Source organism: Anabrus simplex, chromosome 14, assembly GCF_040414725.1.
Source record: "Anabrus simplex isolate iqAnaSimp1 chromosome 14, ASM4041472v1, whole genome shotgun sequence".
Lineage (NCBI taxonomy): Eukaryota > Metazoa > Arthropoda > Insecta > Orthoptera > Tettigoniidae > Anabrus > Anabrus simplex.
This window is the reverse complement of record NC_090278.1, coordinates 20,157,126-20,172,736: the sequence shown is the minus strand read 5'-3', so window position 1 is coordinate 20,172,736 and position 15,611 is coordinate 20,157,126. Positions and strand designations below refer to the sequence as shown.

General features: G+C 39.8%; 1 protein-coding gene across 1 annotated transcript in view; it reads right to left on the bottom strand.

The window, feature by feature from the left end:
- Positions 1-15,611, bottom strand: part of LOC136885208 (zinc finger protein 397-like) — a 112,725-nt gene that overhangs the window by 59,682 nt on the left and 37,432 nt on the right. The window contains exon 4 of the mRNA XM_068230261.1: positions 12,849-12,931. Coding sequence (XP_068086362.1) covers positions 12,849-12,931 — 83 coding nt within the window. The remainder of the gene's footprint in view (positions 1-12,848; positions 12,932-15,611) is intronic.

Sequence of the window (15,611 nt, the reverse complement as noted above, 5' to 3'; positions counted from 1 at the left end):
AGGAGTGGTCAGAACTTTATGCCAATTGCAGGGTAGACTGACGTCACTGAGGTATGCTCATGATGTGAAATGCGCCGCTGTGCTGCGCACGTAGCGAACGATAAATGGGACACGGCGTTGGCGAATGGCCCACTTCGTACCGTGATTTCTCAGCCGACAGTCATTGTAGAACGTGTTGTCGTGTGCCACAGGACACGTGTATAGCTAAGAATGCCAGGCCGCCGTCAACGGAGGCATTTCCAGCATACAGACGACTTTACGAGGGGTATGGTGATCGGGCTGAGAAGGGCAGGTTGGTCGCTTCGTCAAATCGCAGCCGATACCCATAGGGATGTGTCCACGGTGCAGCGCCTGTGGCGAAGATGGTTGGCGCAGGGACATGTGGCACGTGCGAGGGGTCCAGGCGCAGCCCGAGTGACGTCAGCACGCGAGGATCGGCGCATCCGCCGCCAAGCGGTGGCAGCCCCGCACGCCACGTCAACCGCCATTCTTCAGCATGTGCAAGACACCCTGGCTGTTCCAATATCGACCAGAACAATTTCCCGTCGATTGGTTGAAGGAGGCCTGCACTCCCTGCGTCCGCTCAGAAGACTACCATTGACTCCACAGCATAGACGTGCACGCCTGGCATGGTGCCGGGCTAGAGCGACTTGGATGAGGGAATGGCGGAACGTCGTGTTCTCCTATGAGTCACGCTTCTGTACTGTCAGTGATAGTCACCGCAGACGAGTGTGGCGTCGGCGTGGAGAAAGGTCAAATCCGGCAGTAACTGTGGAGCGCCCTACCGCTAGACAACACGGCATCATGGTTTGGGGCGCTATTGCGTATGATTCCACGTCACCTCTAATGCGTATTCAAGGCACGTTAAATGCCCACCGCTACGTGCAGCATGTGCTGCGGCCGGTGGCACTTCCGTACCTTCAGGGGCTGCCCAATGCTCTGTTTCAGCAGGATAATGCCCGCCCACACACTGCTCGCATCTCCCAACAGGCTCTACGAGGTGTACAGATGCTTCCGTGGCCAGCGTACTCTCCGGATCTCTCACCAATCGAACACGTGTGGGATCTCATTGGACGCCGTTTGCAAACTCTGCCCCAGCCTCGTACGGACGACCAACTGTGGCAAATGGTTGACAGAGAATGGAGAACCATCCCTCAGGACACCATCCGCACTCTTATTGACTCTGTACCTCGACGTGTTTCTGCGTGCATCGCCGCTCGCGGTGGTCCTACATCCTACTGAGTCGATGCCGTGCGCATTGTGTAACCTGCATATCGGTTTGAAATAAACATCAATTATTCATCCGTGCCGTCTCTGTTTTTTTCCCAACTTTCATCCCTTTCGAACCACTCCTCCTTGGTGTTGAATTGTCACTGTCAGTCAGTGTATATTTGTCTTAATACACAAACTCCTGCATAGTAACTCCCCCCTGTATATTTCATCTAAACTTCACTTCCTCTCTTCCTTCCATAATCATAACACTCGCTCGGGCTCCACTTTAGCTCTTCCTCTTCACCACTCTTCTGTGTATAATAAATCTTTCATTGTAACCGGATCCAGGCTTTGGAATTCTCTGCCAGTAAGTGTCAGGGGCATTGACTCTTTCCCCAAATTTAAAATATCTTGCCGAGACTTCCTGTTGAGAGATACCGATTGAAGTGTGTATTGGTGTGTATTGTGTGCGTGTGATTGGTAATTGTAAAATTAAAAATTGTTTCTGTTAGTTTTATATAATATAAATGTAAGGGTAGTTGATAAGTGTGTACATTGTAAGTGTATGTGCAAGTGTCTGTGTGAGATAGAAAAGAGGACTGAAGTAACGAGCTAATAAGCTAATAAGCTGCATAATGTGTGGTGTGTAACTTAAGCTTAATTTAGGAAATAGTATAAGGAGTGTAATTAGTATAATTAGTAATAGGCAACCTTAATATTATTTATTCTATTGTGGTTAAGTGTAAGAGAGGGCCGTGTGCCCTAACTTCGCCACATGAAAGAAGCCATAATAAATAAATAAATAAATAAATAAATAAATAAATAAATAAATAAATAAATAAATAAATAAATAAAATAACAGATGAGGAGACTCTAACCACTAACAAAATAAAATAAACCATTCAGAATTCGTAGTTTCCAAAAATAATCTGGATTGAAGCCAAACATCAGGCTATGACTAGTCATTCCAGAACATGCCGATACAAGAGTGGGGCTAAGAGAACAAAGCCGACCTTATACAATCGTTTCCCGGGGATCGTCAAAGATCGTTCCACACAGTAACCAACAAAGGTGTGACAGCAAAACATTAATTTTCAAGTAGTCCGATGGCACACCTACAGTTCAGAAACACTACTGCATTAAAAGTTTGAAAACAGGATACACACTTTTATTACTCAGTTATGTCACCGATAAAAGCAACAATTTTGAAATAATATTCTATCGTTACATCATTATTTACCTGCTACTAGGAGATAATAAATTCACTTACTTGCAGAATTCTGGAAAGTTTTTAGGCAACTTGCACAAATTTAAAACTTCTCTTGTAACTGCCCAATATATTAGTTGATAATAATTGTGTAAAAGTGTTTGCAAACAAAGTACAAGCACTTGACTGACAATGAGCAGTAAAATGAAAAGTGGGAAATGTCAATAATCAGTAAGTGTGACCACAACACTGGAAGAAGCACAAATTCAATACCACGCTTACAACAATGTGGAAGTATTATTTCAAAACTATGACATTTAAGATGTAGCACTGCTCAATGTTTCATTTCTACAACTCATTAACTGCCTTGGCTTTCACAAACTTAACACAAAATAGAACTGGAAAGCAATCTAACCAAATAAATATTTAAAAAAATGACATTATTTGAGTTATAACATTATTGAACTGAGCCATCAATATATTGATTAATGAAACTAAATTACATTCGTTTGAAATTATTACATTGTTTGCAATGTACCTAAAAAATTAATTTGAATTTGAAGATTTATTTTACAATCTACAATCATGCCTTTTTCTGTGCGTCACTGTTGGCACAAACGTACAAAACTACTGAGAATATCTGGAGGCAATAGTTTCAGATGGTATTTCCGATAATAAGAATGTGATGAAGAAATGGTGCAGTGACAGGGAAGGAAATAATTAATTTTTCACGATTGTTTAAAGGAATTTTTTGCTACTTGATTTCTGTTGTGATTATTGGGATTTGATTATTTGGACTCGGAAGACGGCGATAAGTTATGTATGTAAAGGATTTATTCTATTGTTTGTTTTGGTTTTCCTTAGTATGTGAATTTTGGAATTGTTTAATTTGCTTGAAGTCAATATGATTTTAAAATTATTTGATTGTCATTGTAATTCTGGTGCATCCTGTACCACACGCCCCACATCGGCGTGGGAGATTTCCGGTTTCGTAAAGTTGCACAAATTTCGTAATTTTTCTAGAGGCTTCCTAAATGTTCTTTGTCAGCACTATTTTTTCTGCGCTCCTATTGGAGAAAATAAAAGGAAATGTGATTGGTAGGTGAAGGAAATCATCGTACGCTCATTGGCCGTGGTAATATTTTCATAATTTCCGGGGAGAAGCGTTGTCGCTGGAGCCTTGCTCTGCGAGGGCGTCTTTTCTGTTTGACCACTGAAGGGAGCGGTCACCTTCCAAGGTACGGGTCTTCTGGGCCCCGCCATCCGGTAAGCACTGATTATTATTTTTTAACTTTTCTGGTATTCAGTTTCAGATGTAGTGTTTCATTTAATTTATCTTGCCGGAGCGTACCCGTGTTTCCTTCTGCTTCCAAATGTTATAATTATGACTTAGCCGTTTCGGTAAGTCGCCTCACTTTGTTAAGAGATAGTACCCGTTTGTTGTTTTGTAAATTAATTGTTATACGCCTTTCGAAGTTATCCTTATCAGTAATATTTTTCTCGGGACTATCTCATTAATTCCGCTTCATCATGGAATATTCATCTTTAGGTCGGGTACCCTTTCTCAGAAGTGTTTTTGAGGGGGCTACCCACTGAAGATGCTCTGCTCCATGATTATACGTAAATTATTTTTCCTCCTTAAATGTATCTCTTCACTTTAGTATAACGTTACCTTCCTTTATTTATTTCGAACTGTTTTGGGTTTTTAAAGGTAACGCCACGACAGTGGAACGTCATGTGTGATGTTCCGGTGTAAAATAAATTTAATTACTAAGTGCTACCCTCATGTAAATTGTAATGGTTGTTGAAATTATGCCGTCATTATTTTAATTGTATCTTGGTTATTGCTTTATATATGAAATCAAATCTAACTTGTTAAGTAAAGTTTAGGATTACATTGACTTCGCTTCTTCAGTGTTACCAATACCTTCCACCCCCTGGATATGGTTCCCAGCCGCTTCCCGGTTATCCTTTCTTAATAGTCATGTTGGTTAAACTGTTTGTTTATTTCCTGTGATTAATGTGCTTGCAAATTTAATTTCGTACATGTTTACATGCCTAGTGTACAGTACTTTTGGTGAAAGCATTACGGTAGCCAACATTTTCTCTTCATTAAACCTATTAATTGTAACCTTACCCTTTGGAGAGGTTGCAGTATGTTAGCAGAGCTTTGGGTTGCTGAAGAAGCAAAGTTGACGGTAATTCGGTGGTTATAACCTAAAATTTAATTCAAGTATTATCTCGTAGTTTCCTTTTTTTATCAACATGTCTCGTGCTATCCCAGGTCCGTTCCATTTGAGGAAGGAGGAATTAGCTTACGAACTTCGTATTCGTAAGTTGAATTCGACAGGAAAGGTTAAGGATGACACGAGCTTGTTGAAACAATCGCTAAATGAACCTGTTTTTGTCCCAGGGTTATCAACAGATGAAGTGTGCGCATCTTTGTCGATTGTCAGAGATAAAATTGTAGAATATAAAGCCATTATTATGTCATTTTGTTCTTCTAAACCGTCTGATGCACAGTTAACACGTGCGAAAGGCCAAGTGCAGCATTACGTGGACAGGATTCGCGATCTGTTGGCGCATAATTTATCTGAAGATGAGCGATGCGAGTGCGAATCGTTGTTATTGCAGTTTTGTGATATTTTTGATAAAATTGTTGGATTGCTGGAAGGTAATTCTTTGCCTAGCTCAAGTTCAGTAGTTAATGTACCCGTCACTTGTAATGATGTTTCCCTGCAATCTTCTCCTGCTGTATTTACCAGTGCTTCTCTGCCTGTGAATAATGATAGTGGTGCTTCTTGTACGCAAGTTGCTATATCAACTGTTCCTATGGGAACTGTTAGTTCTACTGTGTCTTTATCTCATCCTCCGGTTGCGACCCAAGTTGTTTCTCTTCCTATTGTACAAAGATATCCCCATGTCCAAGTGTCACCTGTAATAAATTCTTCTGGGGTGTCACAGATGTGTGAAAATGTGTCGCAAATGCGAATATCTGTGCCGGTTTCTATGCAATCTAACCTCAGTCCTAACCTCACTTTTAGTACTCCTACCCTATCCCAGGAGCGTTCAAATCAAGATTTCTTTACTACTGTATTGCCTTCTTGTAACCAATCCAGTGCTGTTCAGGTACCTACTACTCCTGCTGCTTCTCAAATTTTTTCAAACTTACCTCACCCATTAACTGCTATATTTAAGGGTGTATCTAAGTTCACCGCTAATTCGATTGACGAAGTCATAGTATTTCTACGTTTTTTGGTTGAATTTAAAGATCAGAGTATAGTGTATTCCTTAAGTCGTGACAATTTCTTCCAAGTCTTATATCCACATGTATCTGGAGCTCTTTCTGAGCATGTCATAAGAGCCATTTCAGAAAAGTGGACAGTTGACCAATTTCATGCACATGTGCTTGAGTTTTTTATTCCTTCCCGTGCTTTGTCTTCTTTGGTTCAGAAGCATTATTTTCGAGTACAGTATTTGAATGAAACATTGTCGGAATACATCCAGGACATTAAGTTCAATGCTCGGATCTTCATGCTAAACTATTCTGAGTCTCAAATGGTTGCTAGCATTATTGAGGGTCTTGCACCAAATTACCGGTCGTATCTTGCTCTGTCGCCTCGACCCGCTACGTTCGCTCAGTTGGAAGCTATTACTGTTTCTGCTGAAGGCATTAGGTATGCCGACCAGTTACGAGTCGCCTTAGCTCCTCCTCCTGTGAGCATGTCTTCTCAGGTCACTAGTACCGTTTCTACTTCTTCCAAGCCACGTAATTCACATGCATGTTATAGTTGTGGTTCTACGGATCATTTCCAGCGGAATTGTCCTAAGATTGGGCCCTTAGGCAATTCAAAACCTGTCATGGGTGGTCATCTTCAAAATTTCCAAAGGAATTGTCCTAAGATTGAGCCCTCAGGCAATTCAATTCCGAATGAGAATAGAGTTTCTCTCTCCACTAGTTCTTGCAGATATTGTGGGTCAAATAGACACTTTTCAAGACAGTGTCCTCGCAATTCTTCCGGCTCTGGGCGTTCTGGTAATAGTAATCCCAGATGACTAGCCGCCGATCCTGGTGCCAAAACTTATAGTGTACCTTCATGTTTCGTCTGTTATCGCTGTCAATTAGTTGATGATTTACCCGACCCTGTAGTCGATTATAAGCTTCAGTCTGACCCTAGTGTCAATTTTCCAAAATCTTGTGGTATTTCTGCTATTCCTCCATGTAAATTACCTTACATTTGCCTAGAAGTGAACAATGAACCAGTTTGTGCTCTAGTTGATTCTGGAAGTAGCCTCACCTTGATGAGTGAAAATTTGTATAACTCTGTGAAATCTGTTTGTAAGTTCCCTGATTTAACACCTGTGTCTTTAACCTGCCATACGGCTAATTCTAATTCCTTGAATTTGATTGGAAGTCTGAATCTCAAAATTAGGATACGTAATTTCACATGGAAAATGCCCGTGGTAGTGGTGAAAGATTTATCTTGTCCTTTCATTCTCGGTGCAAATTTTATTGCCAAAACTGGTATGGTTTTGGATCTTCAATATAATAAGTTCCAGTTTAAGTTTTCTATGAGGATCTTTACATTGTGTAACCGTTCTCCTATCCTTCCTTATCATGTCAGTGCTGTGTCTGAGGACACAAGTGAACCAAAAGCTTTCGACTTTGATCATTTGCCTGATGATCAGGCCAACCAGCTTAGGAATCTTTGCGATAAATTTCCTGATGTGTTCACTGACAAGTTAGGTGTGACCAATGTTTTGGAATATAAAATTGAAGTAACTGACAATGTACCTGTTCGTTCTCCTCCATACCGGTTGTCGCCTCCTAAGATGAAAGCCCTTAAGGCTATCATCGACCAAATGCTTGCTGATGGTGTAATACGTCCTTCTAAATCTGCGTACTCTTCTCCCATATTTCTAGTCCCTAAACCACAGGGTGGTTTTCGGCCTGTAATAGACTATCGAATGTTGAATAAGCGAGTTGTGCTTCAATCTGTTCCACTTACTGACTTGCACTCTTGTTTCTCTTGGTTTGCTAATGCCAAAATTTTTACCACTTTTGATCTGAATCAGGCGTACTATCAGATACCTCTTGCTGAGGAATCCAAGCATCTCACAGCTTTTGCTACTGACTGGAACCTCTATGAATTTGAGCGCGTGCCGTTCGGACTGGCAACGGGAGCTGCTGTTTTGACCCGGCTGCTGGATAACGTGTTGTCAGACATTAAATTCAAATTCGTTTATAATTATCTTGATGATTTGGTAATTTTTAGCGAAACTTTTGAAGAACACCTTGCTCATATCAATGAAGTCCTTGAAAGACTCCGTAAAGCAGGACTAACCCTTAAGGCTAGCAAAGTGACTTTCGCACAGCCTCAGATGTCCTTCCTAGGCCATATCGTGTCCGAGAAAGGCGTTTCGGTTGACCAATCTCGTACTGCAGCTATCCAAAATTTTCCTACTCCTAAAGATGTCAAAGCTGTCGCTAGGTTCGTTGGTATGGTCAATTTCTTCTGTAAATTTATCCCTAATTTCGCTGAAAGAGCAGCCCCATTAAATGCCTTGAGGAGAAAAGATGCTAAATTTGAGTGGGGTGATGCCCAACTTGAAGCTTTCTATGATCTGAAATCTGCTTTATGTAATGCTCCTGTACTGGCGATGCCAGATTTTTCTAAACGTTTCGTTCTTCAAACCGATGCCTCATCTACAGGTATATCTGGTGTTCTCCTTCAGGAATTTGAAGATGGACGTCGTCCTATCTCTTATGCTTCCCGTAGTCTAAATCCTGCTGAACGCAACTATTCTATATATGAGTTAGAAGCCTTAGCTGTTGTTTTCTCCTTGGAGAAATTTAGAATGTATCTTGAACATCTACCTTTTGATCTTGAAACAGACAATCAGGCATTGAGTTGGGTACTGGCCAAGCCAAGAAGAACTGGTCGCCTTGCGCGTTGGGCAGTACGCATCTCAGCTTTTCAATTTGAAGCTCGTCACATTCGTGGAACTCAAAATGTCATTGCCGACACTCTTAGTAGAATGTTCTACCCTGGCAGTTCTGATCCTCAATTAGAATCCGCTGATCCCTCTCCTGAACAAGTTTCGGCCTTTGTTAATGTGGTTTTGACCAATTCCCCTGTCCTTTTCAAAGATATTTCTAAACATCAGGAAGACGATCCTGAATTGAAGGGTATTATTGACAGGATTAAATCTGGTGAACAGGTCAAACCGTATGCCCTCAAAAATGGTGTTTTATGTTGTCCTGCTCGTGGGCGCAGAGACCTCAAAATTGTTGTACCTTCTAATCTAGTCCCTGCTCTTTTCAAATATTTCCATGAATCCCCTGTTGGCGGACACCTTGGTGTATTTAAAACCAGGGAGAAAATTCGTAAGCATTTTATTTGGAAATCCATGGATGGTGAAATTCGCACTATGGTTAAATCTTGCAAAACCTGTAACATCAGTAAACCCGCTCCTAATACCCGCCTTGGTCTGTTGTCATCTGAGCAAGCTTCTCGCCCAATGGAGAGACTATTTATCGACTACATTGGACCATTCCCGCGTTCACGGACCGGCCATCGTTTCATACTTGTGTGTGTTGATGCGTTCTCGCGTTTTACATGGCTGTTCCCTACTCGCATGGCTAATGCTAGTACTACTATTTCTTGCTTAAAACAGATCTTTGCTTCATTTGGACCCTGTCAATTTTTGGTGAGTGATAATGCTAGAGCTTTTACATCTGTGCAATTCCGTAATTTCTGTTTTGATCTATCTATCTCTCATGTGACTACAACACCTTATTATCCCAGGCCTAATTATGCTGAAAGAGTTAATCGGAACCTAAGATCTGCTCTTATTGCATACCATTCTTCTGACCACTCAAGGTGGGATTCTTCACTTAATTGGCTATCATTTGCTTTCAATACTGCTGTTCATGAAAGTCACAAGCAAACTCCTGCTTCATTGATGTTAGCGTTCACCCCTAATTCTCCACTTTCTAATCTGTGGTCCATTAACGATCTCCTGCCTGATGTCGCTAATCCAGAAACGATCCGTGCTGCTTGGCATCGTGCGCGTAAAAATTTGAAGGTTTATTACGCTAAAGTTCAACGTAACTATAATCACGGGCGAAGACCGCACAATCTGTCTGTGGGTGACCAGGTCTATGTAAAGACTCATCCCATTAGTAGTGCTGCGGACCATGTAATAAGCAAGTTATCCCCCAGATTTCGAGGTCCCTGCACAATTTTGAAATTTTTAACCCCTGTATCATTGTTAGTCAGTGATCCTGAAAGAAAGAGGATCAGCCGTGTGCATTTATCTCAGATAAAAATTCCCTAGTTATGAGATAATACTTTAGAAACTATTTTGTTTTGGGGTAGTGATAAGGAATTAGTTGTAAGCAAATTTTTAATTAGTGCGCACAATTTTTCGGGTTTTATAGTTTATGATTTAGTTAAGTCTCTTTAGTTGTAATGGAAAGGTCATTTATGATCACATTAGATATAATTTAGTATGTATTGTGGGGTAGAATTAAGATCTTCGTAACTAGGGATTATTGTCAAATTGTGAAATCAGGGTAAGCTCCGGCAAAGTTTTTGAGTTTCTTTAAACTATTTCCTAAATTTCATCTTAAGTTATCCATAGTGCTTGCCAGAATGGGGGGGCTAAGATAGTCCCAAACCTGTGGGGGAACCTCCCAAATGAAGGTCGAGGAGACACCGGTTAGGTGCCTCCAAGCTCTTGTCCACCAGGGTGGCTTTAGCTTCATATTCCCTGTCTGCTGCGGGTAAATTTCTGTTGCAGTGGCCGGAGGGGGATACCATCCCCATTTCTGCTGTCGTGCCTAGTGGAGAGGTACGTTATGTCTTGGGCCCTGCCGTTCTGCACTGCATTCCAGTGACCTGAGGTACAGATGACAATTACTGTTCCTGCCTGACAACTTGACGTCCCTAGTCCAAGAGGAACCGTCTGCATGGTGGTGACCATCATCCCATGCCAAGATTCTGAATAGTTACCAGACATACACTGACGTGGCCATTAGTGGCACGTGATATCACCTATACTTGGACATGGCAATTTACAGCGCTGTAACCAGATATGCCAATGACGCCAGTCGTGCTAGGCTGTGCGCAGTCACCCAGTTTGAACTGTAATGTGGAGGCTGAAGACAATGGCCGCGTCGTCAGTCACATCAACAGCAAGAACTCGTGGTGCTACAGTGTAAATAAAACAGAAAAACCAAGAACTCAATCCAAAAGATGTCTCTTATTTTGTGTTAATTTTTTTTTTCAGTGAACGTTTCATTTTTTTTAAGAAAATAATTTCAGTGTGGTGTTTTATGAACATAACAACAAAAAAGAAATTTTTTTAAAAATCTCTTTAGTGTATACTTTATGTGGTTTCTGTTTCCACGAACATTCTTATGTCCTTTGTTTTCAGTGACACTTTTCCTTTGTTTTTCAGCGTTTTATTTTTAAGGTGTTTTGTTATTTTCTAAACTATGCTGTAACTGAACTGCTAAAATTGTGATCAAAATTTTTATTTTTGGAGCGGTGCTCCAAATTAAAGGGGGGGAGTATGTTGTGATTATTGGGATTTGATTATTTGGACTCGGAAGACGGCGATAAGTTTGTTTTGGTTTTCCTTAGTATGTGAATTTTGGAATTGTTTAATTTGCTTGAAGTCAATATGATTTTAAAATTATTTGATTGTCATTGTAATTCTGGTGCATCCTGTACCACACGCGCCACATCGGCGTGGGAGATTTCCGGTTTCGTAAAGTTGCACAAATTTCGTAATTTTTCTAGAGGCTTCCTAAATGTTCTTTGTCAGCACTATTTTTTCTGCGCTCCTATTGGAGAAAATAAAAGGAAATGTGATTGGTAGGTGAAGGAAATCATCGTACGCTCATTGGCCGTGGTAATATTTTCATAATTTCCGGGGAGAAGCGTTGTCGCTGGAGCCTTGCTCTGCGAGGGCGTCTTTTCTGTTTGACCACTGAAGGGAGCGGTCACCTTCCAAGGTACGGGTCTTCTGGGCCCCGCCATCCGGTAAGCACTGATTATTATTTTTTAACTTTTCAGGTATTCAGTTTCAGATGTAGTGTTTCATTTAATTTATCTTGCCGGAGCGTACCCGTGTTTCCTTCTGCTTCCAAATGTTATAATTATGACTTAGCCGTTTCGGTAAGTCGCCTCACTTTGTTAAGAGATAGTACCCGTTTGTTGTTTTGTAAATTAATTGTTATACGCCTTTCGAAGTTATCCTTATCAGTAATATTTTTCTCGGGACTATCTCATTAATTCCGCTTCATCATGGAATATTCATCTTTAGGTCGGGTACCCTTTCTCAGAAGTGTTTTTGAGGGGGCTACCCACTGAAGATGCTCTGCTCCATGATTATACGTAAATTATTTTTCCTCCTTAGATGTATCTCTTCACTTTAGTATAACGTTACCTTCCTTTATTTATTTCGAACTGTTTTGGGTTTCTAAAGGTAACGCCACGACAGTGGAACGTCATGTGTGATGTTCCGGTGTAAAATAAATTTAATTACTAAGTGCTACCCTCATGTAAATTGTAATGGTTGTTGAAATTATGCCGTCATTATTTTAATTGTATCTTGGTTATTGCTTTATATATGAAATCAAATCTAACTTGTTAAGTAAAGTTTAGGATTACATTGACTTCGCTTCTTCAGTGTTACCAATACCTTCCACCCCCTGGATATGGTTCCCAGCCGCTTCCCGGTTATCCTTTCTTAATAGTCATGTTGGTTAAACTGTTTGTTTATTTCCTGTGATTAATGTGCTTGCAAATTTAATTTCGTACATGTTTACATGCCTAGTGTACAGTACTTTTGGTGAAAGCATTACGGTAGCCAACATTTTCTCTTCATTAAACCTATTAATTGTAACCTTACCTTTTGGAGAGGTTGCAGTACAAAACTACTGAGAATATCTGGAGGCAATAGTTTCAGATGGTATTTCCGATAATAAGAATGTGATGAAGAAATGGTGCAGTGATAGTGAAGGAAATAATTAATTTTTCACGATTGTTTAAAGGAATTTTTTGCTACTTGATTTCCATTGCATCGACACAGATAGGTTTTATGGCGATGATCTAAGGTGTTGTAAACAAATAGACTTCGGAAATAACTAGTTCTTCTAGACATTTTCTTTGTAGGTATACAGTATATTCAATAAAAGTACATGAAGGAACAATACATTTGATCTTAAAGTTCCTGGAAATTTTAGATAATTTTAACCAATACAATTTTTGAGACATTAGTGTTGCAATGTATCCTTGTAAAGACAGAATTATACTGATAAAAACGGCAAGTTTCAAAGATAAAACAACCACTACTAAACACAACTGTGAATAAGTACAACATATTCCATATTGTATAGGGCTGGTGGTGTACGTACTGTGTTTCTTCTTTGACGTATGCCAGCAGCTGATCATCAGTATTTTGTTCTATGAATATTTCCTTCTTATTGTCTTCAGAAGGCTATAAGTAAGAAATAAGAATAATAGAATAAAGAAGTAAATGAATAAAAATAGTAGTATGTAGGACTACACTAGACACAGAAGAGAAAGTAAATTTCATACTGGCACAATAAGATTATAATTAATTTATCACAAAATTTAAAATATAAACATTTAAGAATGAAAAGTAACAATCAAATCAAATCGAATCAAATCAAAATCACTTTATTTGCAAAAGAGGTGCCTACCTTGGTGGCAAATGGTACACTAAAATACATTATTATCAAGCACTAAATTTTAAATTGACAAGAGAAGAGACATTTTCCTCAAATACAGTGTTATACAATTTACACTAACAATTTTTAATTAATCACACAGCTCACCTTTAATATATTTATATTGTTCACAAAATTATATTTCATAACATCTTCTGCACTTACAAACATAATCAAATCATATACATTATGTGGAATGACTTTAAATAATACTATACAACTGCTACAAAATTAAAATTTACATTACATTTACTTTGATTTTTTACCCTTTTTGGAACCAAACTAGCATAACGACCTGCTCTGTCTTAACCAGAGCCCCTTCTGCCACCGATTTTCGGATAAGTGATCAGAAAGATAAGAACAGGAAAAGGTACATACTATAGGATAGCAGTAGACAAGGTAGCGATGGAAGAGGAGGGACATGAAAGGACAAAATCTATCTCCAAATCCTTACCCAATACCATTCCTTATTCTCTTTATCTTTCTGTTGATCCTTATTTTCGCAATGACTACCTATTTTCCATATCCTCTTATATTGACATTCCACTGTACCCATGATTACATACATGATTTAACTTGACATCTTGTTACTTTCCTTGTTCCTATATCTACATAAATAAAGTTGTAGGGGGTCCGCCGTCTGTAATTTCGTTTTTATGCCAGTTTTCAGATATTTATCCCTTTTAGGTCAACTCAAGACCGAATCGGTGGTTTTTCTTTTTCTTGTCTGTTTGTCTGTTCCACCATCACGGCGAAACGTTCGATAGATCTCGACCAAACGTCATATTTAGTGTATACTCATCCCCGGGGATACGCATATCATTTTTAATATTTGAACAGACGGGGTTTATACGAAAACCAGAACGGTTTTGCTCCATTTTCTCTTATACTATTTTGTGTAAACGCCGTGGACTTCATATGAAACGTCTCTTCATTATAAACAACTTTTCTTATGTTCATAATTTACCTTACTGTTCAAATGACAGACAAAATTACTATTCTCCCCGGGTATCATGCTCTGCAATTTGAGACCGACAGGCCGACAACGAACCTACAGGTTACCGTGGCAACGTCTCTGACTGCTTGTCAGCAGGGAAGTAAAGTATTGCCATTTTCGTAATCATTCCTGTATATTCAAGGTTGTTCCTTGGGTAGAAAGCAAGAGAGGCGTCAATCGGCCATTCTGCGGGATATTGGCGGAATATCGTTGGAGGTTATAACCGTCCTCGAATAGCATAAGTAATAACACCATTAGTCACCTTATCTGTTTACCTAAGAATTCCTGCGCCTAAATTTCTCCCCTATTACAGCTTTCTTATATCCATAACTCATACCAGCATAATTTATTGAGGGGCATTTGATTATCCAATACATTCACTTGGTATTTACATATTTGTTCTCATCCGGCTGTCCTCAGTTATAATCCTATTTTCTATTAATTTCAACTTTCTTAACTGTATTATTTTCTTCCTTAATTACTCCGTATGAACGCGAGTGCAAAACCTGAAACACAGACACTTTTTTCTTTGAGGAAATGTTATAAGCTATGCAAATGTATAACTTTTGGCCACGGAAAATGTTCAATAAGGATGCAATTTTAACGACCATTAATGCCATTGAAATGAAATGTCGTATGGCTTTTAGTGTAGGGATATCCCAGGATGGGTTCGGCTCGCCAGGTGCAGGTCTTTCTATTTGAAGTCCGTAGGCGACCTGCGCGTCGTGATGAGGATGAAATGATGATGAAGACAGCACATACACCCAGCCCCCATGCCATTAGAATTGACCAAGTAAGGTTAAAATCCCCGAATCGGCCGGAATCGAACCCGGGACCCTCAGAACTGAAGGCCAGTACGCTGACCGTTCAGCCAACGAGTCGAACATTAAATGTCATTAATACCATGGTACTATACAACTGCTATCGCCTTTCATTTTGGAGAGATCTACAACTTCGCTCACATGATTTTTGTCGTATTTCTATCCCTTATACGTTAAATAGAGCTGTATTTCTCGAGTTCAAGTTAATTTTGTACTTTACACGTATATGTTATCCTTTGGCTCACTTATAGGAAATACAGAATCGTGACATTCGACACGCACATTGACATGACCATTGGGCATATGATAACCAAATTTTATGATTCTAGCTGTCACATGAGTATCAAAAAAATATAAAGTATGGGTAGTATATAAAAACTGTACAAAACTTCACTCCATTCAATGACTATCTCAATCTAACCCATAAACACAGGAGATACGAGAAGATGTCATAGGACCAGCCACGTAGAACACTGAAAGAGGCGCCTGATGGCGAAGCCCGTTTGTAGATACGTCGTACAGTTTCAAAGCAGTAACTCTCGAAATAAAGGTCTGCACTTCCAGACCTGTCCATGCTTATCTATATAAAAAATCTGTAGGGGATCCGCG